Source organism: Dasypus novemcinctus, chromosome 4 (genome assembly GCF_030445035.2).
Source record: "Dasypus novemcinctus isolate mDasNov1 chromosome 4, mDasNov1.1.hap2, whole genome shotgun sequence".
NCBI classification, from domain to species: domain Eukaryota; kingdom Metazoa; phylum Chordata; class Mammalia; order Cingulata; family Dasypodidae; genus Dasypus; species Dasypus novemcinctus.
Window position 1 is genome coordinate 21,115,492 of NC_080676.1, and position 23,455 is coordinate 21,138,946.

Below are 23,455 nucleotides of genomic sequence, written 5' to 3' on the forward strand. Positions count from 1 at the left end.
GTTTTTCTTGTTTCTCTCATTTTAGGTAAAATATCTTAACCAACAAGATGCGTTTGGGATGTACTAAGTTGTATTTTGGTGGATATTCTAAATTCAAACTAGTACTTAAAACTTAGTGTGGAAACAACAACAACAAACTTAGTATGTTCACCAGAAGTTAATTTACTTTTTTTCTGATTTGTGGAAATTTACCCACTTTTTAAAGGAAAGATAGTGTCTGGTAAGGCAGTAAAACAGTACATGTGTTAGTAATATAGTTGGTTTCTGGTAACAAAAATATGATTTTGGGGAACCCATAAGATGTGTTCTCACATCAGCGTTGCCAGTTCTTGCCTAGGGAGATTTATTATCTAAAATGTAAATTCCAGTTGGTTGAAAATATTAAAACTTCCCTTTTTATTTGTATTAAGTAGTTCTCTTTTCTGATTGTTAACAGTGTTTCTTTTGAAAGCATTAATGAAGTTTAATATAATAATCTCTAAAAGGCCAAAGTCAGTGTGATTATAAAAGAAAACCAAAATAAAGCAACAAAAGAGAAATAATATATATTATAAAGGCAAATTTACATAAAAAGATGAGGAAAATCTGTATGATGATATTGTTCTTGTATATATCATTAAAATAATTCCATTGAGAACCACCACTACTCTCTTGTATTTTTCTTTGACTTTGATTATAAACTGCCAAAGATTGATTGCTAACATTTTTTCGAATAATAATCTTATATGAGGTTTCAAGAAGTTAGCATTGATTAGATAAATAGAGCCTGCCAGTCCCCTTTCCAAGGACATCAGAGATGTGCTTAGGCATTCTCATGCTGGAACTACTTCCTCGACTCTGTTGTTTTGCTTATGTGTTTTAGTCCTGGGATGGACAGTGAATGATAACATTGACTTCAATTTTAAAGCATGTTGTCCACAGGTTATTTGCTTTGAGCTCTTCAGCCTCAAGTCAATGATGTTAGTACATGAAAAATTTAAAAACTTGGATATTTTAAAATACTCATGACATGTCAGCAGCTCTAGTGAAGGTAAAATTCCATCCTTAATCTGGACCTTTGAAAATTGATGTGTATAAAGATGTAGGTTTAATGACCTGTTAGTTTTTATTCTTTGCATTATTTGGTGTTATTTGACAAAAGTGGCACAGTACTGTAACTGATGTTATGCAAATACCTCTTATTCTGATACTCCTTTTGCTCTGATATCAAGGCTATCATTATTATATTTTTAAGGACAGTAAGGCACACAGCTTGTTTTTATAGCTTTTTCCCAAATTAGAAGACAAGGTGAATGATAGAACTCCTGTCTTCGGTGGTCTTTAACTCTTTAGTATCACAATGTTGGAAATGACCTTAGAGATCAGATAATCCAACCTTTCATTTTTGTTTTCAGATTTTCCTTTTTGTAAATAAAAGTTAAAATATTCAAAAACAGGAACTAATCTAGTTTTGGATCTTATTCTTAGAGCTGTTAGGAATAAGATAGTCTCTCTGGGATAACCAGTGTTTATTATATTTTTTAATTGGAATTTTCTCCAAACTTCTTTATGCCAATTTGATAAAAGTAGGACTTTCCATTAATATGGAGTGATTTAATTTCTTGATATTGCCAAAAAAGTTAGCTAGGAATGGTGTAACTCTCTTCCTTTCTCCCTCTCATTTTCCCTTCTTCTCTCCCTCCCTCTCATTCTTCCTCTCACTGCCTTTCTTCCCTCTTTCTTCTTTACCTTGCTCACTGGCTCTCTGCACCCTTCTCTCCCTGTATCCCTCCCTCCTCCTTTTCCTATTAGATTGTTTGTGGAACTCATCAAAATTGAGTCTCTCAAGTAGATGCCAATGAAGTTTCCCATGATATTGAAGTGTAACTGGGTGATTTCACCCCCCTTCAGTGTTCATGTCATGGTATTTTAAAAAGTCAGTTAGAAATGTTCATAAAAACAGTTCTCATAAGAGCTCAAATCAAGAAACTACTCACTTGAATGAATAAATAAATGGTGGTATATCCACACAATTGGAATACTGTACATATAAATGAGAATGAACAAATTAAAATTACTTTTAACAGTATGGCTCTATAGATCGATCTCACAAGCATAATGTGTGAAAGAAGGTAGACATGAAATATCCATAGGGTAAGATTCCGTTTATGTTGTATTCCAAAATGGGCAAAAGTAATCCAGGCTGTTAGAAGTCAGGATTTTGGTCTCCTAAAGAAAGAGAAAGGACTGGAGGGGCCCCAAAGGGTTTTCTGGGGTCTGTTACGTTGTTCCTTGATGGGAGTCCCACTACATGAGTGTGTACATTTTGTAGAAATTCATGGAGTTTGTTGAATTTTACGTATGTATATTGTATTTCAATAAGTAGTCTTCATTAAAAAGTCAAAAGCTTCTCTTAAATGGAAAACTGTATACCTACTTTTTGTTTATTTAGTTGGGGATGAAGGACAAAAAACCAGGAAGAACAAACAAGAAGCTTTTCCAACACTGGAGACTGTGTTCACAAAACTTCAACTCCTTTCATATTTTGATCAGCATCAAGTGACATCTCAGGTTGTTATTTAATGCTGTTTTTGTTTGTTTGTTTTAATGCATCTGGCATATTTATAGTTGCTTAAAAATCTTTTATGTGACAGATGTTTTCAGCTTGGTTTTATAAATATATTTTATAAATGTTTTTAGAAGTATTTCAAATTATTGAGTTCATTTTAAGTGTCATGGTGCTTTCCTTAGAAGGATTAATTTTCATCATGGGAATATTTTTACCATGTGATAATCAACATATAAAATAATTCCTAATGTAATACCCATATTCCTGCATTTATGTCTTCCATTGCTTTTGATGTGGGAGAATTCTTTTGATTATTGAAATAATATGTAATTGAGAATAAACAAAATCTGTTTTGCTTTGCAAACCCATTGAAATTCAAATAGATATTGTCTCAAAACTAAATATCATTTATAGTTCTACTTCTAGATTAGCCCAGGCCTAGATCCCAAATAATAGTTATAGAAGGGCAATTACTGGATTTGTACATGGTTTTGGCTTCAATAAAAATGTTTCTTCTAAGCTGAATCTCATATAAATTCAAATGTCTTAAAGTGAAAATAATTTATCTGAATCAAAAAGTATTTGGAATATTGGTCTTCATAATTTTCACTTTTGTTTGTACAGATTTCTAACAATGTGCTAGAGCAAATCACAAGTTTTGCATCAGGAACATCGTATCACCTCCCTTTGGCTCACCATATTCAGCTCATCTTTGATCTCATGGAGCCAGCATTGAACATCAATGGACTAATTGACTTTGCAATACAGGTGTCAAAGAGATTATCCTTTTCTCATTTGTGGGAAAGCAAACCTACCAGGCATCATCCACTTTGAAATGCTAGGAGAGCCAGACTTTATGTAATAACGTTATCTTAAGGACCCAGTACATTTCCAAATCATTGAGGCCTGCTGAATCGATAGTCTTCAATTAACATTTTTAATTGCAACCATGTTTATAATTTTAAAAATAATTTTAATTACTGCTAAAATACATAATGGCATAAAAACAAAAGTTTTTAGAAATATTTTGCCTTTCGTTTTGCTCAGGAAAAAATAGTTTCTTTGTTTTGTATAATAATGTATATTTTAGGTTAAAAGCAAGAAGTCCTTCAACTTGTCTTATATTTCTCATACATAGACTTGAGCTCACGTATTGTCTACTATTATTAGTAAATGAAAATAGCAAGCGATTTCCATTGATTATTCTGTTGTAGAGGTTAGCTGTTTTAATAATAAGCAAATGATAAATGACTTTCAGTTTAATAAAAAGAAAGATAAAGGGGAGAAAATATGGGGCTAGGGTTTTCTGAAAATATCCAGCCCAAGACTGTGGCCAAACATAAAGTTTCAATAACTATTTTGGTTTTGAGTACTTCCTGATTTAATGCACCTTGATGTCTAGCCGGAAGAAGAACTCTGCAAATTGGTAAAGGATTAAAAATGAAAAAGTTTAATTAGCTAGGTTGTGTTTTCTGAGACTGTAGTTGTCTATGTATAAGGTTCAGGGGCAAGATAAAGGGGGGTGGTTAAACAGTATTAGAATGACTTAGTATATTCATGGTTTGTAAAAATAAGTATTTTATTCCTATTTATTTTGGCACCTACTTTTCTATTCAATCTTTTCTCCTGTTGCAGCTACTAAATGAACTGAGTGTTGTGGAAGCCGAGCTGCTCCTGAAATCCTCTAGCCTGGCTGGAAGTTATACAACGGGCCTGTGCGTCTGCATCGTGGCAGTTCTAAGGCGGTACCACACTTGCCTGATCCTGAATCCCGATCAGACAGCCCAGGTGTTTGAAGGGTTGGTATATAAAATGATGTTACTATTTTTCAAATCCTAGAATCGATAATTTGTCATGAAATATTATGGTGGTTTTAAGAGATAAATGCTAACATACTGTTTGTTTCAGTATAACAATATACCACAGAGAGTACTTTTGCTACAAAACTTCAAGAAGAGATGTAAGCATGGAAAATTATGTTCTCTTTAAACAAATTGTGATTCCCTACTTTTTCTCTCCTCCTTTCATTCTTTTTCCCCCCTCCCTCTTAATTGTGTGACACTTTTGTTGTAATTGTCCATCCCCCTGGATTTTAAGGACCAGAATATTTGTTTATTATACTTTATTTTTTATGCTACCTCACATCTTGACCTATTATGAAAAGTGAATAGATGACAACTCCTTTCTTTATTCATGTGATTTCAGTTGTCGTTATTTACATTTGGGGAATCTGACACCAAAATAAATTTCACAAACATTGTCATCTTAGAAAATTGGTTCCTTTTTTTTTTTTCCCAGGAGGCATTGGGGATTGAACCCAGGACCTCATACATGGGAAGCATGCATTCAACCATTGAGCTACATCCATTCGCCACTGATTAGTTCTTGAATTTTGTTTCTTTAATTAAAGCAAGTTTTTTTGGCAAGGGTTGTTCTGGAACAAATGACTAAGTTTTTTTTTAAAGATTTCTTTCTTTCTTTCTTTCTCCCTCCCCCCTTGTTTTTTTTTTTCCACTTTCTTTGTCTGCTCGTCTTCCTTATTTCTTTAGGAGGCTCTGGGAGCCGAACCCCGGACCTCTTATTTGGGAGGGAGGTGCCTAATTGCTTGAACCACCTCCACTCTCTTCTTTGTTCTGTCTCTCATTAGGTTTTTACTCCCGTGTCTCTTGTTGCGTCATCTTGTTGTCTTCTTTAGCAGGCAGCGGAAACATCTGCTCCTTGCTTTGTTGTGTCTCTCATTATGTTTTTTTCTTGTTTCTCTCTTTCTTTTTTTAAAGATTAATTTTTTTATTTATTTCTCTCATTTATTTATTTTTTATTTATCCCTTTCCCCCAGTTGTTTGCTCTCTTTGTCCATTCACTGTGTGTTCTTCTGTGACCACTTCTATCCTTAATCAGCGGCACCAGGAATCTGTGTTTCTTTTGGTTGTGTCATCTTGTTGTGTCAGCTCTCCGTGTTTGTGGCACCATTCTTGGGCAGGCTGCACTTTCTTCTGCGCTGGGCGGCTCTCCTTCCGGGGCGCACTCCTTGTGCGTGGGGCTCCCCTACGTGGGGGACACCCCTGCATGGCATGGCATTCCTTGTGCACATCAACACTGCGCATGGGCCATCTCCAGGCGGGTCAAGGAGGCCCGGGGTTTGAACCGTGGACTTCCATGTGGCAGGCGGACACCCTATCCATTGGGCCAAGTCCGCTTCCCTTCTTGTTTCTCTTGTTGTGTCAGCTTGCTGCGCCTGCCCATCGGGCCAGCTCGCCATCTTTTTTAAGGAGGCACTGGGATCCAAACCAGCGACTTTCCATGTTGCAGGTAGGAGCCCAGTTGTCTGAGCCACATCCGCTTCCTCCTCATTTCTTTTCGTACATCTCTCTTTAGAAAGTAAGATTGACTATTTTTCACTTTCTTCCATTTTTCCTCCTTTGGTCAAAAGAAAAATGAGGATCTTTAGTGCCACAGTGTATTCTTTTGTAATCTGGCCCATGTATTCAATTTATACTCTAGTCTAGAGTGGTATCAATTTAACAGCAGCCTTTCTGGGGCAAAAGAAATACCACATTAAATGCATACACAGAGTATGAAGTGAAATCTAAAACATTCCAGTAACTGTAAAATGTGAGAAAATATGTACCTTAGAGTCAAGAAGCATGGAATTAAGGAAATGTTGTTCAGTAGCCCTTAACTGTTTTGTAAGGCTTGAGTTTTTAATTTCATTTTACAGGTTAAGAAACTGAACGTCAGACTTTTAAAATGAAGTGTTTAGTAAAATGATACACCGAAGGTTACATAGCTAATAAATCTCTCAAAGTAAAATAAATATTTCTAACTGCGAGTTCATTCATGCCTTCTAAATGGTATATGGCAGCCTATTTATTGGCCGTGAATTGTGATGATTTTTTGTTAAGTTTTTATGTTGTGCGTTTTAAAGTTGATTTCAGCATCACTTTGGCATTCAACATTTTTTGTTCTGTTAAATGTTAATTAAAATCATATTTGACATGAATTTTGTTATATTTTTACTTTATCATATGTAGTAGGAATAGGTGTTCTCCCCAGAACTCTTGTTTCATTTTTGTATAAATTTATTTGAATGAGTATACTGTATCACAACATAAAATGTTTATCTTACCTCTGGTAGGTCAAGGGTATTGGCGAAATACTGCTATGCTATGCCTACCTAGCAAACTTTCAATAAATGTTCATTTACTTGAATCACAAAATAATTCTTTGTGAATTATATCAGTAACTTTTTTGTTTATATGACTAAGAACAGATTGAATAATCTTTCCTTCTTAATTGTGTGACTCTCTTGTTACAATCAACAACTTTTATATGCTGCTAGGTGGTCCCCTCAGTTGTCAGTTCACCGTGTTTAGGGTGCTACATTGCCATTTCTTCAATTGTCTCCTGACTTCCACCTATCGTATTTGTGCCGTTTAGTGTCCTTTATGACCTTGATATCCTCAATTTTCATCATCATTCCCTGGGATTAATGGAGAGAGCTCTGGTCTTGGAGCCTGGAGACCTAAGCTCTTGTCTTGGTTCTTCTGTGATCTAGCTCTTCACCTCTGGGCAAATCATTTCACCTTTCTGACCCTGAGACCCCCCTTTCTAAAATGAGGAAGATGAATCAGATGATTTCTAGAGCACTTTTCAGTTTTAATAATCAGTCATCTATACCACTACTATATGGGTAGTAATAGAATACAATTAATAGCTTACAAGATGGTGGTGGAACCAGACTCCCAGGGTGGGTAGATGGGCCATTGTATTTACTTTCCTCTGTGTTGACCTCCAAAGAGGCCATCGTTGTGATTGAGGGAAAAGGCACAGAATTGGAGTAGTAATTCTGACCTGAAAGAGTTGCAGAGAATGTCATGAAAAAGGAGTTTACATTCTTACATAAAATAAACTAAAATTTATTTGCCCTAGTTTGAATAAACAAGGAGACTATGACCTCAAAGCCTAAAATCATCTTGTTCATGCCAGAACTAACTCATCCACTTATAAATGGATTCTCACAATTTACAGTTCTTTTTTTTTTTTTAAAGATTTATTTATTTATTTATTTAATTCCCCTCCCCTCCCCTCCCCCGGTTGTCTGTTTTCTGTGTCTTTTTGCTGCGTCTTGTTTCTTTGTCCGCTTCTGTTGTCGTCAGCGGCACGGCAAGTGTGGGCGTCGCCATTCCTCGGCAGGCTGCTCCCTCCTTCGTGCTGGGTGGCTCTCCTTATGGGTGCACTCCTTGCGCGTGGGGCTCCCCTACGCGGGGGACACCCCTGTGTAGCATGGCACTCCTTGCACGCATCAGCACTGCGCATTGGCCAGCTCCACACGGGTCAAGGAGGCCCGGGGCTTGAACTGCGGACCTCCCATGTGGTAGACGGACGCCCTAACCACTGGGCCAAAGTCCGTTTCCCAATTTACAGTTCTTAAGACTTTACAAAGTAGTGGATTTCGGAATTCTGGAAAACTAAAAAGAATTCAGAATCTTTCTACTGAAAAGCAGTTCTTTACTCCAGTGCTCTTTTTGAGTCTTAGTCACAGCAACTTAATTGATAGATTTTCATACATACCTTCTGCATGTAGGAATTTATTTTATTATTTTTAATGGTATTTCTGAAGTTTCTATATCTCTAGTATTTCAGTTTGTGGTAGAAAATGGATATTTTATTCAGTTATTCACTATTGATATAATGATTAGTTTCAATCATCTGATATCTTCTTTCTTACCCAAGTAATGCATGGACATGTTCTCTAAAAGATTCAAAAGATAACACACACATTAGCAAAATGTGTGTTTGATTCCAACATGTATTTTTCTTCTCAGGTTGTGTGGTGTGGTAAAGCATGTTGTAAACCCGTCAGAATGTTCTTCCCCTGAAAGATGCATCTTAGCCTACCTCTATGACCTCTACGTGTCATGTAGCCACCTCAGAAGTAAATTTGGAGACCTCTTCAGGTTGGTACAAGGAAATTAAAAGCATAGAAAAGGAGTATGCCTATGTTTGTTATGCCAGTCAACATCATCATCCTTTTTAATAATGAAAGCTAATCATAATTTTATATTTTGGACAGTAATTATGGTATGTACCAGATTTGTTTAATTTATGAATGCTAAAGTACATTACAATGGCAATGAAAGATAGATTACTGTGCAATATCAGTGTGAGTTCATAAGCTTTAAAAAAATCTCATATTGCAATAAGTTGTAAAATATCCAAGTTTGATTTATGTTTCTTCAACAAATAAAAGATTAGTTTTAATAGTTTTATTCTTTCTTTAAATTTTGACAATACATTTTAGGTAGATTTTACCGAATTAATGATGACTATTTTGTATATCCTTACCTTTTCCTCTTTTTTACTGTGGGAATATATATACAGTGTAAACTTTTCCATCTCAGCCACTCCCAAGCATACCAGTCACTGGGATTACTTAAATTCACTATGTTGCAGGACTCCAACCACCTTCCATTACTAAACTTATCATTCCCCTTGCTCCCCTCCCCTGACAATCTGTGCTCTAATTTTTGTCACTATGAACTTGCATATTTTTGATATTTTCTTTGTAGTTACCCTAGGGCAACCTAACAATCTCTCTCTCTCTCTTTTTTAAGATTTATTTTTTTTATTTACTCCCCACCCCCAGTTGTCTGCTCTCTGTGTCTACTCGCTGTGTGTTCCTCTGTGACCACTTCTATCAGTGGCATCAGGAATCTGTGTTTCTTTTTGTTGCGTCATCCTGTTGCGTCAGCTCTCCGTGTGTGCGGCACATTCTTGGGCAGGCTGCACTTTCTTTCGCGCTGGGCGGCTCTCCTTACAGGGCGCACTCCTTGCATTTGGGGCTCCCCTATGCGGGGGACACCCCTGCGTGGCACGACACTCCTTGCATGCATCAGCATTGGACATGGGCCAGCTCCACACACATCAAGGAGGCCCGGGGTTTGAACCATGGACCTCCCATGTGGTAGCGGACACCCTATCCATTAGGCCAAGTCCTCTTCCCCTAACAATCTCTTTTGCTTTGATATCAGCTTAATCTCAGTAGTGACATAAACTGGTGTTCTTGTGCCCCTTATATAATGCCATTACTTCTTTGTTCTTTTTGCAGATTGAATGTTTGTACATTGAGTTCAAAACCACTGATTTGTCGTTATATTTTATGCATTTGCCTTTTAGATCCTATACATAATAAAAAATGGAGTTACAAAACAAAAATACAGTAGTACCAGCATTTATATTTATGCTGTCATCACCCTTACCACAGGTTTTTTTTAAAAATTTATTTCTCTCTGCCCCCTTCCCCCCAATTGTCTGCTCTCTGTATCCATTCGCTGTGTGTTCTTTTGTGTCCGGTTGTACTCTTGTCAGTGGCACCCAGAATCCATGTCTTTTTTGGTTGCATCATCTTGCTGCATTAGCTCTCTGTGTGTGCAGCGCCATTCCTGGGCTTGCTGCACTTTTTTCACGCTGGGTGGCTCTCCTTACATTAGGGCACAGTCCTTGCATGTCGGACTCCCCTTGCGTGGCACAGCACTCCTTGCGCACATCAGCACTGTGCATGGGCCAGCTCACCACACGAGTCACGGAGGCCTGGGGTTTGAGCCTTGAACCTCCCATGTGGTAGGCGGACGCCCTATCTGTTGGGCCAAATCTGCTTCCCTTCATGTGCCTTTGATCTGTTGTTTAGGGTCCTTTCAGTTCAACCTGCAGAACCCTCTCTTGAATCTTGTCTCGGGCCAGTGTAGTGGTGAGGAACACCCTCATCTTTTGTTTATCTGGGATCGACTTAACCCCACCCTCATTTTTTGAAAGACACTTATGCTAGATACAGACTTCTTGGTTGGCCCTTTTTCCTTTCAGCACTTGTAGTATGTCAACCAACTGCCTTCTTACCTCCTGGGTTTCCAATGAGAAATTGGCACTTTATCTCATTGAGGCTTTCAGAATTCAGTTTCGGACCTCCTTGGATAGGTATTCCTGTCTTTAGTTAAATTTGGAAAGATGTCAGCAGTTATTTCTTAGAATATTCTCTCTCTCTTCTTTTGCAACTCCTACAATCAGACATTGGTATGCTTGATGGTGCCCACAGGTTCGTCTGGCTCCGTTGACTTTCTTTCATACTTCTTTCCACTTCTCAGTCTGTCTGATTTTTTAATTTATTTTTTAAAAATTTTTGTAGTTTTATTTTATTATTATTTATTTCTCTTCCCTTCCCCCCTGTTGTCTGCTCTCTATATCCATTCGCTGTGTGTTCTTCTGCATCTGCTTGAATTATCCAGTGTCACTGGTTAACTGCGTCTCTTTTTTGTTGTCTGATCTTGCTGCATCAATTTTCTGCGTGTGCGGTGCCACTCCTGTTCAGGCTGCACTCTTTTCACGTGGGGCGGCTCTCTTTGCGGGGCGCACTTCTTGCATGTGAGGCACCCCCACGTGGGGGTGCCCCTGTGTTGCACGGCGCTCCTTGCGCGTGGCAGCACTGAGCGTGGGCCAGCTCACCACACGGGCCAGGAGGCCCTGGGGATCAAACCCTGGACCCTCCATAGGGTAGGCGGATGGACGCTCTAATAGTTGAGCTACATCTCCCCTCAGACTGTCTGATTTAAATTGTCTTATGTTTATGTTTACAGATCCTTTCTTCTGCCAGTTCCAGTGTCCGGTTGAACCCCTCCAGGGAGTTTTTAATTTCCGTTACTGTGGTCTTCAGCTCTGTTTCACTCCTTGTTATAATTTCCATCTCTCTATTGATATTCTTTTTGCATTCATCTGTCATTTTCTAGATTTCCTTTAGTCCTTTGTCCAAGATTTTCTTTAGCACTTTGTGCATATTTAGGACCATTTTTTAAAGCCTTTGTCTGGAACTTCGCAGCTCTGGCTCTTCCTCATTAGTTGTTTCTAATGCTTTAATTGTCACCTTTGCATGGATCATCACATCCTGTTTCTTTGTATGCTTTGTAATCATTTGTTAAAATCTGGAAGTTTTTATATTTTAACTTGTTACTGCGGAATACAGACTTTGTTCTTAAGCTTGTACTGAGCTAGTGTTACAGCAGAGCTCCGAGCCCAAGGGTAGGGGCCCCCCTGAACCTTTTTGTGTATGTATCTTTTCTTGCACATGTATATGGGGCTCTGGAAATTCTTACCGTGTTTCCATGAATATAAATCACAAGTTATAGGACACTGAATTTTTCAAGCTAACATCAGACAGATTGAGCCAGACCTACATATGTCCCGAGTATGTGCACAAAGGTTGCTCTGCTCCTCTTGAACCTAGAGCAGCGACACCCACTAGGAGCATGGGCTGGCTCCTCCCCAAGCCAGGCAGGGGTGGAAAGGGTCAGCCCAGGACACCACCCGATCCTACGGCTTTTAAGAGCCTTTTTCTTGATTAGGCACTCACTCAGTTACCACAGTCCTTTTACTGTGATATAAAGTATCACAGTCTGATACATTGAGAAAGATGTTTCAGTCATTTCTTTTGGTTGGTCAAAGCTTCTGTGGCAGCACAACCTTGAAGTGTCTCACTCCGCCATCTTTAAATTTAAAATCCAGTTTGAATCATCAACCTAACAGAAAGCTCAGTGAGGCAGCTTTTGTGACTTTCGCTGGATTCCAGTGTCTCCTTTGGCTTTGGTACCCCATTTTTTGAGCTACCTTTTTGAGTTTAATTTGGGTAGCTTTAATATTCTTTGTGCATTGGGAAGATACAAAATATTTTCATTTCTTAGTGACTCACAGAAGGTTTCTAGTAGCCACATTAACTCTTCTACAATGTTTCCATATTGTCTTTACTCAATAGCCACCATTTTTGTAAAATTTATGCTTTAGTAAACTGCTTTTTCCTGTGTTCATGATTTTTTAAAAATGGCCAGTTCCCTTCGTTGAGTAATTATAATTCAGTCTGCATTAAAAACTAAAGGACATCCTGCTTTGTGTTAGATTTTATTTGATTCTACTTAACATTATCAAATTGTTAATATTATCCAACTTGCTTTAATATTATCAAATTGTTCTCTTCATGAGAAAAAAAGCATAGCTGAATTAACTAGAAGAAGACATGGTAAATTCTGTAGGTAACCTAATTTCCTGTCTCAGATTTCAAGTACTGCCATTATCAGGACATGAATTTTATGGCTGTTACTAAATCTTATGGCATAAGGAATATATTAGTGCCTAGTAAGTTATGAAAATTTTATTTCTGTAGTTTTCCTTCTCACTCCCTGTATCCAGAATTCATATTGAATTACCTTTTCCAATAGTTTTAACCTAGTATATATTACTATGAATGTTAGCTCTGATTGCAATCTTGAGATAAATGAAATGGAATATTATGTTTTGTGCCCTTGTTAAAAGTGTTTATTCTTGGAGCCATGAGCCACAGGGTTCAAAAAAATTGTGCAGTCCAAGCCAGATGCTGCAGGAGCTTACTTAAGTGAAGTCTTTCTTAACTGAATGAAAAGTGGGGGCTGAATCTATCATAAAAATGAAGGATAAGCATAATTATTTAGATTTCCATAGAAAGATGTGGATAAATTATGTAGAATTAAATGAGGTATTGGATAAAAAGAAGTAAGTTTTTACTATTTGCACAAGTGAGTTACATTAAACACTCAGGAAAACAAGGATATTATATCAGTCCCGGGAACCAGCAAAGAGTGAAGTTTGTTGTTGCTTCATTTTTAGGGGGGAAGTGAAACAAATTAAGAACCATTTCTAAGTGAAATTTAATGGAAAGTTGGCTAGAAAGGGTGGGAAGAATAAGACAGGAAAAGAAATTTTTTTAAAGTACTCAGGACGATTCATCGTCCATCATTTTGAAAATTTCATGACTACACATCAAAAAGTTGTAACCTTCTATGACTACTGACAAGAAAACCTGTCTTCAAAGAAAGGGAGGAGCTTAGTATATTGTAATCATTGCCAAATAGTGGGTGACATTATTCCTCTTTCAGACCAGTGCCTCCCAATCATCATTTGGCATTAGATCTACCTGGAAGAGCGTGTCAAAAATACAGATTGAGTGTACTAGCAGCGGGGCCTGGGAATCTGTGTTTTTAACAAACACCCCAGTTGATTATGATGAGAAGGTCTTATAACATATTTTGGTAAACACTGAACTAAATAATATCTGGTTTACTAAAGTTTATGGGAATGGCAACAGCTTATAGTAAAGAGTCTATACACCTTTTCATTTTTGAGGCTATAATTCCTGACTGCTATTTTTGTAGGTGCATAAGAATAAGCTTTAAAAAAAAAAAAAATGCCATATAGCACCTTATCCACAAATAAATTTGCTCCCCAAAACATAATCTAAAAATGACTTTCTGTTGCATAAGGGAGGTTTTAGAGAAAGCAGATGTTCCTTATGGGTTTGTTGTCCTTGGCAAGCAGGCAAGAATAGTGAAATTTAAGGGGAGTTTACATGGAACATGAACTTTGAAATTAGGTAGCCATCCTTCAGCCTCATCTACAGAGTAAGACTGGAGGAAATAATTTCTAATTCCTTTATACTTGCAATAGTTTATATCTTGTTCATATGTAACTTATTGTTTCTCTTAATACTGTTGAGAAACACAAGGTAATAAATTTTAAGAATGACACAATTTTTTCACTCCCTTAGTATTTGTGTATTATCTATACCCTCTTAAAAGAATGTAAGCTTCTTGAAGGCACGGACTGTGCCTCTCTTTTTCTCAGCCTTACCACAGTGATGAAAATAGGCTTGGCACATGAACTTGCTCTGATAACATTATCTAGAGGAATAGTTTTCTAGCCTGTATAGTTAGGACTAAAATGCCAAATTATTCCTGATGTGTGGTCCAGTCCATTTTTATTAAGTAAAAACATTTTCCAACCACTGTTAAGAGAAAGTTGTTGGGCACCTTAGTAAATTCTTTGTTTTTTTTATTGCATTTAAAATATAGAAAATATTTATAAATTTATTAGGATTGATCACCAAGTATCTTATTACTGTTTTGCTCTTCCTTTGGTTCAGCAGCTAATGTTTTTCAAGCACTGTGTTCAGTGCAGATTATTAGGACATTGCAGTTAAGAACTCATAATGCTATTTTTCTCTGGGAATATATTGCAATTGCTGCCTTTTAATCTGCCCTTATATAAAATGCATGCTAGTTATTATAGTTTTATTTTTTAATCTCTCTTCTTCTTGTAATCTCAGTAGTGCCTGTTCAAAAGTAAAGCAAACCATATATAATAATGTGATGCCTGCAAATTCTAACTTGAGATGGGATCCAGACTTCATGATGGATTTTATTGAGAATCCATCAGCCCGTAGCATCAACTACTCAATGCTGGGCAAGATCCTTAGTGACAATGCTGCCAATCGATACAGCTTTGTCTGCAACACTCTCATGAATGTATGTATGGGGCATCAAGACGCAGGAAGGTAAGACTGGTTCCTTGGAATTCTTGATTAGCAAAGAGCTCTTGCCTTTAAGCTCCTTTTAAATTAAGGTCTTTAGTAGTTGTCTGTGCTGACATTTGTCTGCTTCTTTTCACGTTACCTTAGTCCTGAATTCATCTCTGCTATACCCTAAAATTTCTTTAACTTGAGTGACAATGCTTTTTGGCTTATTGCTCTGTCATGAGATGCTTTGTATGTATATGGTCTTTAAGTTATATTATCTGTTTACAAAACAGGTATAGTAAGTAAAATTGCCTGTATTTAAAAAAAAATATTTGACCTACATAAATTACATGGTGTTTTTAATTTTTTATTGCGTGTCCCTACATTGTAGGGCTATGAATCTACAGATCAGAATTGTTCAAAAACTACAAATATGCTAATTCACAGATGTACCAATTATTGTTGCTAAACAGCCTTAAACATTAGGAAAAAAGTTTGACATCATTTACTTTTCTCTTCCCCAGGTTCTACTAGGTTATTTGATAAGTGGGTATTTGCTATATTTATTATATCCTTGAATTTAAGAAAACAAATGACTTGTTTAATAACAGTGAGATACATGTTGATGAAGTATATTGCATCTGAGTCATTTCTGTTTTGTGTAAATTATTTTCTATCTTCCTTTTCTTTTCTAGGATTAATGACATAGCTAATTTTTCCTCTGAACTTACTGCCTGCTGCACTGTTCTTAGTTCAGAATGGCTGGGCGTTCTGAAGGCTCTTTGTTGTTCTTCAAATCATGTGTGGGGATTTAATGATGTACTTTGCACTGTAGATGTAAGTTTTCTATTTCACTAACAAAGTGTACTCTGCCATCACACATTCAGTTAGTGGGTAATCGTGTACATGTGTTTTTAAATTAACTCAACTTCTAAAAATGTAACATTTTTTTTTTCTCTGTCCAAAAACAGTAAGCCACAGCATAGTTGTCAAGGACTAAATAAATGGGAAAAAAACACACAAAAACAACTAAGTAAAATTAATAGCTTAATCTATAGTTTGAAATGTTTCCCTCTCTTCCTGAAATCTCAGATTAACTAGAATTTCATGCATATGGATGTCCCTTCGGAACTGTTTGTCTTGATTTTCCTATGTGCCTTGGGTTCCTCATTGCATAGGACATCCTTTAACTAAATCTGCTTATATTTTGAAGAGAACCAATTTTGTTTTTAAAGCACAGGATGTGCTCTTGATTTTGTTGAGCTGCCAGTACTGGGCCTGGATTCAGAGGTTTGTACATTCTTTCTTAGTAATTGTGTCTGAAGATAATGGAAAGGGGCCTATATATATATATATATATATATGTGTGTGTGTGTGTGTGTGTGTGTGTGTGTATTTTAATGAGTTCCTTAAATACATGCATTCTTGATGTAGATTCCTTAAACAGCTGTCTTGGTTCTTTATTTATTGCTCCCTGTTATCACTTCTTGAAGTAGTCTGTATTTTTATATAAGACAATACACTTTATGTATAGAAGAACTTTATACATTTTTAAAAATTACCTTCCAGTTGGAGGCTTGCTGCCTAGTTCTGTTATCCCAGGGGACTAGGTGGACAATCCTCTCTCCTTTCCATGTCCACCTATTAAGATTTTATATATCTTTATCTGTATAGAAAGATATATAGATATATACAGATACATGCATATAATTCATATCCATGGCCTGCTATTTTGAAACAGAAAAGATCCCAAATTTTCTCATTATTTGGCTGTTCTTTAACTTCCTGGCTGTTTGTTTACACTTCACCTCAGCCTCATTCCCTCTCCTGTGCAATTGGAATTAATAATAATATGAACCACGTAGTGTGGTGCTATTAAGTGAGGTGATTTTTGTAAATTGTTAACCACAGTGCCTGGCATATATTACTCCTCAGTGTGGAGGCTGCTCTTACAGCCATTGTTATTATCAGTTTCTTCCACAGTCTTGTGAGATCTTTAAAGGTAGAGATTTTACTTTTACTGTTACTGAATTAATTTTCCTCCTCTTCCTCTCCTCCTTCCCTCCCTCCCTTGCTTCCTTCCTTCCTTTTTTTAAATTTTAGCATTTGTATGGGAACTTTGAGAGATTTTTTTAAACTGCATTTTAATCATATGAAACAGTTACTTTTTGTTTGTTATTGAAAGGAACTCCAGAACATTAGCGGGGCAACTTTTTCAACTAGTGTAGTCCCTTTACTTCCCCTTGATTTCTAACAGTCTTTCCCTTTAATGACATAACGTTTTGCATTTGCTTAAGTTTTAATCATGCTTCGTCTTGTAGAAATTTCTAGATTCTGCTCGTTGGTTTGTTTGGTTTTCAATTAAACGTACACAGGAGATAGTATTCAGCATATTCCTACAGCATTGGGATATGGATAAATTCCCTCTTTGTTTCATAAAGTAGAACTAGGCCTACAGCTTATAATCATGAAAGGTTGTCATTTCACTCTGCTGGTTCATTCTGGAGTTTGAAATCTTACTGGTAATGCCTACATTCTCTTAGATATTGATCTTAGATGTGGCTTAGGTATTAAAACATGTCAATGTTTTTCTTGAAGGTGAGTGACCTTTCCTTCCATGATTCATTAGCTACTTTCATTGCTATTCTGATAGCACGACAGTGTTTCTCCCTGGAGGACGTCGTGCAGCATGTGGCACTTCCCTCTCTCTTAGCAGCAGGTAAGACAGCATCCCGGGTGGCTTTTGTGATTGTCTCACCTTGGCAGAGTGGTGCCCATCTAGTGAAAAACTGGGAATATAGTATTTTAGGGTGTCTGAAGTAGGAAATGGTACGACATCAAGATAAAGATGAAAGAGTTATGCTAGTTCTTTACCAAGCAATGTAGATTCATGTGGGAAAGCCTGCAAACTATTATTACCTATTTTTAAGAAGGAAGCTCTCAGGTTTATTTAGAAATGTGTAGTCAGTGCTTTACTTTTTATTGTAAAGGGCATTCATCTAAATTATTCCAGAAAGATAAGCTTAATTATAAATCTTCCAGGCTGGGTCTTGAATTTGTTAGAAAACTTGGTATTAAAATCCCTTTCTTTTCCTAGCTTGTGGAGATGCGGATGCCGAGCCGGGGGCGAGAATGACATGTCGACTCCTGCTTCATCTCTTCCGAGCTCCGCAGGCCTGCTTATTACCTCAAGCAACGGGTGAGCTGAGAACTGAAAATTCTCTGAAATTACATTTTTATTTGGAATCTTAGGCTCTAAAACGACAGAGTAAGCTACCCGTTATGTAATTTCCTTCCTGGTTTCGGTGGGCTTGCTTTGGGGGCGCAGATGGAATGAGATGATACCGTTGAAAGAGCTGTCAGCACCTTTCATTTATGCAGTGTCAAGAGTTAATAATAAAAATACCTCTGCTCTTAGCCATGCTTGTGGGCAGCGTGGTCCTCCGGCGTACCAACCATGTTGTTTATAAACATCACCATAGGAACTTAGGGCAGTGATGGCACGCTCTTTTGCGAAGGTAAAAGGAACAAGCAAGAATTAATTCTAGGGGTGTTACTGAAGTCGGTATCTAAAGATCATTTCCATATAGATATGTGTGTGTGCGGATCAGCACAAGTATAGGAAGGCCCTTTTAATCTTTAGTACATCTCTCCAAAGAGCAAAGACATCATTTTAATAACTATAAAGAAAAGATTGAGGATGGAAAACTGGCCATGTTTCTTAATGAATATTAAGCATCAGTTAGACCTAGCTAATGGCAATTAGGCACCCACAGTCTTCCAATGAAAGGCCCTGCGGACTCTAAATGGTTAAAAAGAATTGTTGATGATGGTAATGAGCCTAATAAAGGTGTGCTGTTGTTCTCATAGGCAAGCCTTTCCCTGGAATACGATCATCTTGTGATCGACACCTGTTAGCTGCTGCTCACAACAGCATTGAAGTGGGAGCTGTGTTTGCTGTCTTAAAAGCAATTATGATGCTTGGTAAGACTACCCTGGCAGTAAGCCTCTTGGTTAATCACCAGAAACTGATGCAAAGTAATTTGTATTCAGATTTAAATCTAATTACCAGAAACATGTGTGGGTTTTTTGGGTTTTTTTTTTTGTTTTTTTCTTAGGTAAGATAATTGGGTTTCCTCAAGTCCAAGTAAAATTTGACTCTCTGAGAGAATCTGTCCCAAACCTACAGGGAATACTTTTTGTGGCCTTTTAATTGCAGGATGTCTCATTCTGATGTAAAGTAGATCCTCAGAGTAGACCCACAGAGTTGTTTTGCCTTTGTTTATTGGCAGAAATCACACTGGGCGATGGACAAGAATGTCGTGGCGATCTAACCAAAGGTTTATATTTCAGCCAGATTATATTCCAGTACTAGAGCGCCAGAAACCCTGGGTTTTAATGATGTTTCTGGTTGTGACCCTAAGCAAATTTATATCCCTCCATCTTATTTTTTTCATCAATCAGTTGATAATTACAATGATGATGATGATGAAACAACATTAGCTACCACAGTAATTATTTTCATTTAACTCCTAATGTCCAAGATGACCTTTACATTCTTATTGGTGTATATTCTCCAGGAGCAGTAGTATTGCTTTTTCCACTCATTTAGAGTGTAATACCTTAAGATATTTTTATTCTATAAATCTTTTAAGGATTTGAATGATTAGGAAGTCTTGACTTTAGACTTCCTAATTCCAACTTTGGGTACACTCTTTTGGCCTTGACTAAACAAAAAGATTTCTCTTATGTTCCGTAGGAGTGCCTTTGGATTAGATTGGGAATTATTGAGTGGACGGAAATTGCTTTAGATGAGTCTTAAAGAGAATGTTTGAGGATATAGCCTAGTAGCTTCCCTTTATATTCCTGTTTGAAAAACATTATTTTGTGACAATCAGAAGGATAACAGGGTTTTCATAAAACAAATGATTAAAAGTTTACCTTTAAAAATATTCATAATTCCATATTCCTTTGGAATGCCCATAAATTTTCTAATAAAAACTGAAGGGGAGAGCTGCATGGCAGACTTCAGCCTCTCTAGGCTTACAAGTTTGTGATAATATACAGCCAATATTACATGTTCATTCCAGTAAGTAAAATTTCCCTACCTTGATATTTAAAGGGCAAGGCAGCTAGTTAATTCTACCTAATGAAAAAAAGGCTGGAACCATGAAAGAAAGAACTTGTCTTTTTACTGTGGTATTTCTAATGGTCATCAAAGAGAGTAGCAAGTAGTAGGTTTTTAATAAACTGATGCTGGAAGTATGAATCCTTGAGTGACAGATATTTTAATGGCAGAGACCAAAATGAGAGCAATCTAGATACTGGCTTTTTGATTTGCAGGACTGGTTCAGTATCAGGTAGAACTTTCTCACCTCTTTAAATATGCAAATTGTCATATTTTAATATCCATGCATAATTACCTGCTCATTTTCCTTTGATTGCCTCTCCTTGCACTTTTCAATTGGCTTCAGCTTTAGGCAGTTTCTGCAGCTTCATAAGCAGTGGAGGCTTCTTCAGAACCTAGAGGTTAAGACCAGGCCATTTGAGTATCAGCAGAGCCAGGGGGTCACTGAGGACTCTGTGTTCTATTGTCTATAAAATTGCAGATGGTTCTGGCGTAGTCTCCCATACTTTTTCCGTCATTCTAATGTCTAACCTGCATGGTGATCTCCTAGCCTGTTACTGGCAGAGGAATCTATTTGTTTCTGTTTCTGCAGGAGTTTAAATTTCCTGCCTTACCATATCCTAACCAATGATATATCAAGTCCTTTTTACCAGGGTCTCTTTGACTTAGACAGATGGGAATGATTTTAGAATTCGGGTCCTAGTTTCTGTGTTAGTTTAACTTGAGGCATGGAGATGGTTGTTTATATCACCTAAAATTGGAAGAATGCACATTAAACTTTGGCACTTTGTAAAAATGGGTCTCTCCTCCAGTTCCTGAAGAGCTCCTTTGAATTAAATAAACTCCTTTGGGTGAAGTGAAGTTTATACTATTTGTATTTGTATTTCAATGAGAAATACATGATAATATATTGATAGAGTGAAATGTATTGTTTATTCTTCTCCTCCTCTTAAGATTATATAAGTAAATATTCATCATTATTCTGATTTTTCACATATTTTCAGCAGAGTCAAAATGTTTTCTTGGTTGACCTGTGGGTTTTAAGAAGCTTTTTGCACTGACCTGGGCTTGCTTTTGCTCGGTTATTACAGGCAGTGAAGGCCTTGTCTTAACTCATTTGTAAGTTCCAGGAAATTTTGTTCGAGGCTTATGATTCTGTGAGTTTACAAGACAAAGGTTGGAAGGTTCTGTTGTCATTTGGCAATCCTATTACCAAGTTACATTGCTCTCCCACTTTTAAAATGACAGTTATTTTTATGTCATGGCAAGAGAGGATTTCTCATTTCCAGCTGTGCAAACATCCAGCTCAGTTTTTTTTGTTTGTTTTTTACCCCAGAACTGTCTTACAAGAAGAGTATTTTTCTTAGTATCATTCCACAGAGTGTGTTAGAAATTGTTCAGGTAAGGTTTTCTAATATGGGTGTTTACAGAGAGGAAAGTTAAAGACATGGGTTATTCAATGAATGCCCTACTTTACAGGGCTTCCTTAGTATGCATTGCCCTTTTCCATTCCCAGGGAAATAAATCTCTCTTGTCAAGAAGTTGATAGTAAGGTGGGCTAAGGCAAAACTTTTCTCTTGACCTATGGATAGAAAATAAGTCATTGTAAGAGAAGAAATGGAAAAGGGACATCTAGAAGGGTGAGTAACCCATTTTTTCCTTGTCTATAAGTCACATGAATTTTAATACATTCATGCTTCAAATATTGATGAAGTCAATATTCTGTGATTATTCAGTGTGATTCATAATAGCCTTTCCAAGTTTGGTGAAAAAGTATTTGATTCTGTAAACAAAATAAGAAATGAGTCGAGCTTGGTTTTTCTTCACTTCTGGTAGAAACTTCTCTGGGTTATCACATTTATTCTCTTGATCCATCCTGTCTATTGCCAAACAACTGGCTATGCAAAAATACCATTCACTTATTTTAAATCCCTGAAAACTAGCCTCATTTACTTCTCAAATATTTAGCAACATTGTGAACATCAGTGATTTTGCTTTTGTGATTCTGTTATTTAGGAGATGCTAAAATTGGCAATAACAATGTCAGCTCTTTAAAAAATGATGACTTCACCATGAGGGCTTTACGTCGTGATGGAAATGCTGATGATGTCTGGAATGCCTCACAAAATTCAAAATCCTGTGGGAAAAGCATTTCCATAGAAACTGCCAATTTAAGAGAATATGCTAGATACGTACTGAGAACTATCTGTCAACAGGTAATCCTCAGATTTAATTTGCCTTTACTTTTCAATATGAAGGAGTTCTTTTGTAGAGAGCAGCTCATGATTGTAGGAAACTTGTAAATAGGTAGCCCATTTTTTCCCCTACTAACTTGACTTTGAAATAATTTCAAATTTTCTGAAAAGTTGCAAGAACAATAAGGAGAACTGTAATATACCCCAACACAGATGTATTATTTTTTTACATTTTGCCACATTTGTTTCATAATTCTATTTTTCTTGCGAATGTAGGTACATCTTGTTACTTATTTTTTTCCCAGAACTGTTTGATAGTAGATAGCATCCATCAAGCTTCTTTACTTTTGAATCCTTCATTGTTTATTTCATAATATAGCCCAAGTACAGTTATCAAAAAATCAGGAAATTTAACGTTGGTACAGTACTTTTTTCTTATCAGTAAGCCAGGTTCCAGATTTGTCAGTTGGCCTAATAATGTTAGATTATCTTGAAGTTTCTATAGATTAATTTCAGGTCATGCATCTCTGGCCAAGATACTACAGAAGTAAGGTGTCCTCCTCAGGGATCATATCTGAAGGCACATGCTATCCATTTATCCCTCATTAAGGTGCTAATTTTGATCCAGGTATCTTCATTGTATAGTTTCAAAGTTTCCCTGTACTATATGATTACTCTTTTCCCCCTTGCAATTAATAAGTCTTTGGGGAGAAACTTTGAGACTGTGTAAATATTCTGCTGCTTATCAAACTTCCTTGCTCCCCTACCTCTCATGTAGCATTTTGGTTGTTGTCCAAACCAGTTTTTACTATGATGATTGCAAAATGGGTGTGTGTGTGTTTTCCCCACTCCTCCAATTCCTCCACAATTACCAGTTTGCATTCAATTAATGAAGATCCCATTTTGTTCTCTATTTATTATCCACAGGGATTATAATATATTGTCCTTGGTTATTTTCATGTTCAAATTGTCCTGGATTTGTCCAGTGGGAGCTCCTTCAATATAGCTCCTGTGCCATTGCTTTATTTTTAAGCACTTTCTTATCTCCGTCCCATCTTGTCCTTTCCCTATCCCCCAGGTCTGAAATCATCCATTCCTCCAAGGAATCTTGATTCCATTTAATAGGTAGTTGTATTTAGATACCAAGATGTGGGCACTAGGTCTGCTCATTTCTATGGGGTAGCATTGTTTCTAGGCCCTTTGAGCAGAGTATGGGGGAA

General features: G+C 36.9%; 2 protein-coding genes across 17 annotated transcripts in view; one reads left to right on the forward strand and one right to left on the reverse strand.

Annotated features, from left to right (window-relative positions):
- MED12L (mediator complex subunit 12L) overlaps positions 1-23,455 on the forward strand; it is a 377,954-nt gene that overhangs the window by 290,271 nt on the left and 64,228 nt on the right. For 9 of the 12 annotated variants that reach the window (XR_009185439.2, XR_011648585.1, XR_011648586.1 and 6 more), the window contains 10 exons: positions 2,432-2,550; positions 3,173-3,316; positions 4,184-4,347; positions 8,374-8,505; positions 14,724-14,951; positions 15,608-15,749; positions 17,511-17,631; positions 18,010-18,111; positions 18,783-18,896; positions 22,057-22,256. Coding sequence is in view for 9 of the 12 variants with exons in the window: in XM_058295148.2 (XP_058151131.1) it covers positions 2,432-2,550; positions 3,173-3,316; positions 4,184-4,347; positions 8,374-8,505; positions 14,724-14,951; positions 15,608-15,749; positions 17,511-17,631; positions 18,010-18,111; positions 18,783-18,896; positions 22,057-22,256 (1,466 nt within the window). In the remaining 3 variants the exon portion in view is untranslated. The remainder of the gene's footprint in view (positions 1-2,431; positions 2,551-3,172; positions 3,317-4,183; positions 4,348-8,373; positions 8,506-14,723; positions 14,952-15,607; positions 15,750-17,510; positions 17,632-18,009; positions 18,112-18,782; positions 18,897-22,056; positions 22,257-23,455) is intronic. The other 3 variants (XM_058295151.2, XM_058295149.2, XM_058295155.2) reach the window with 1 other exon arrangement.
- The window catches only part of P2RY12 (purinergic receptor P2Y12), a 48,797-nt gene that overhangs the window by 15,391 nt on the left and 9,951 nt on the right, over positions 1-23,455 (reverse strand). For 4 of the 5 annotated variants that reach the window (XR_011648591.1, XR_011648590.1, XR_011648589.1 and 1 more), the window contains exon 2: positions 20,336-20,435. The exons of the other annotated variant lie outside the window; for it this stretch is intronic. The gene's annotated coding sequence lies outside the window, so the exon portion shown is untranslated. The remainder of the gene's footprint in view (positions 1-20,335; positions 20,436-23,455) is intronic. 5 annotated transcript variants of the gene reach the window in all.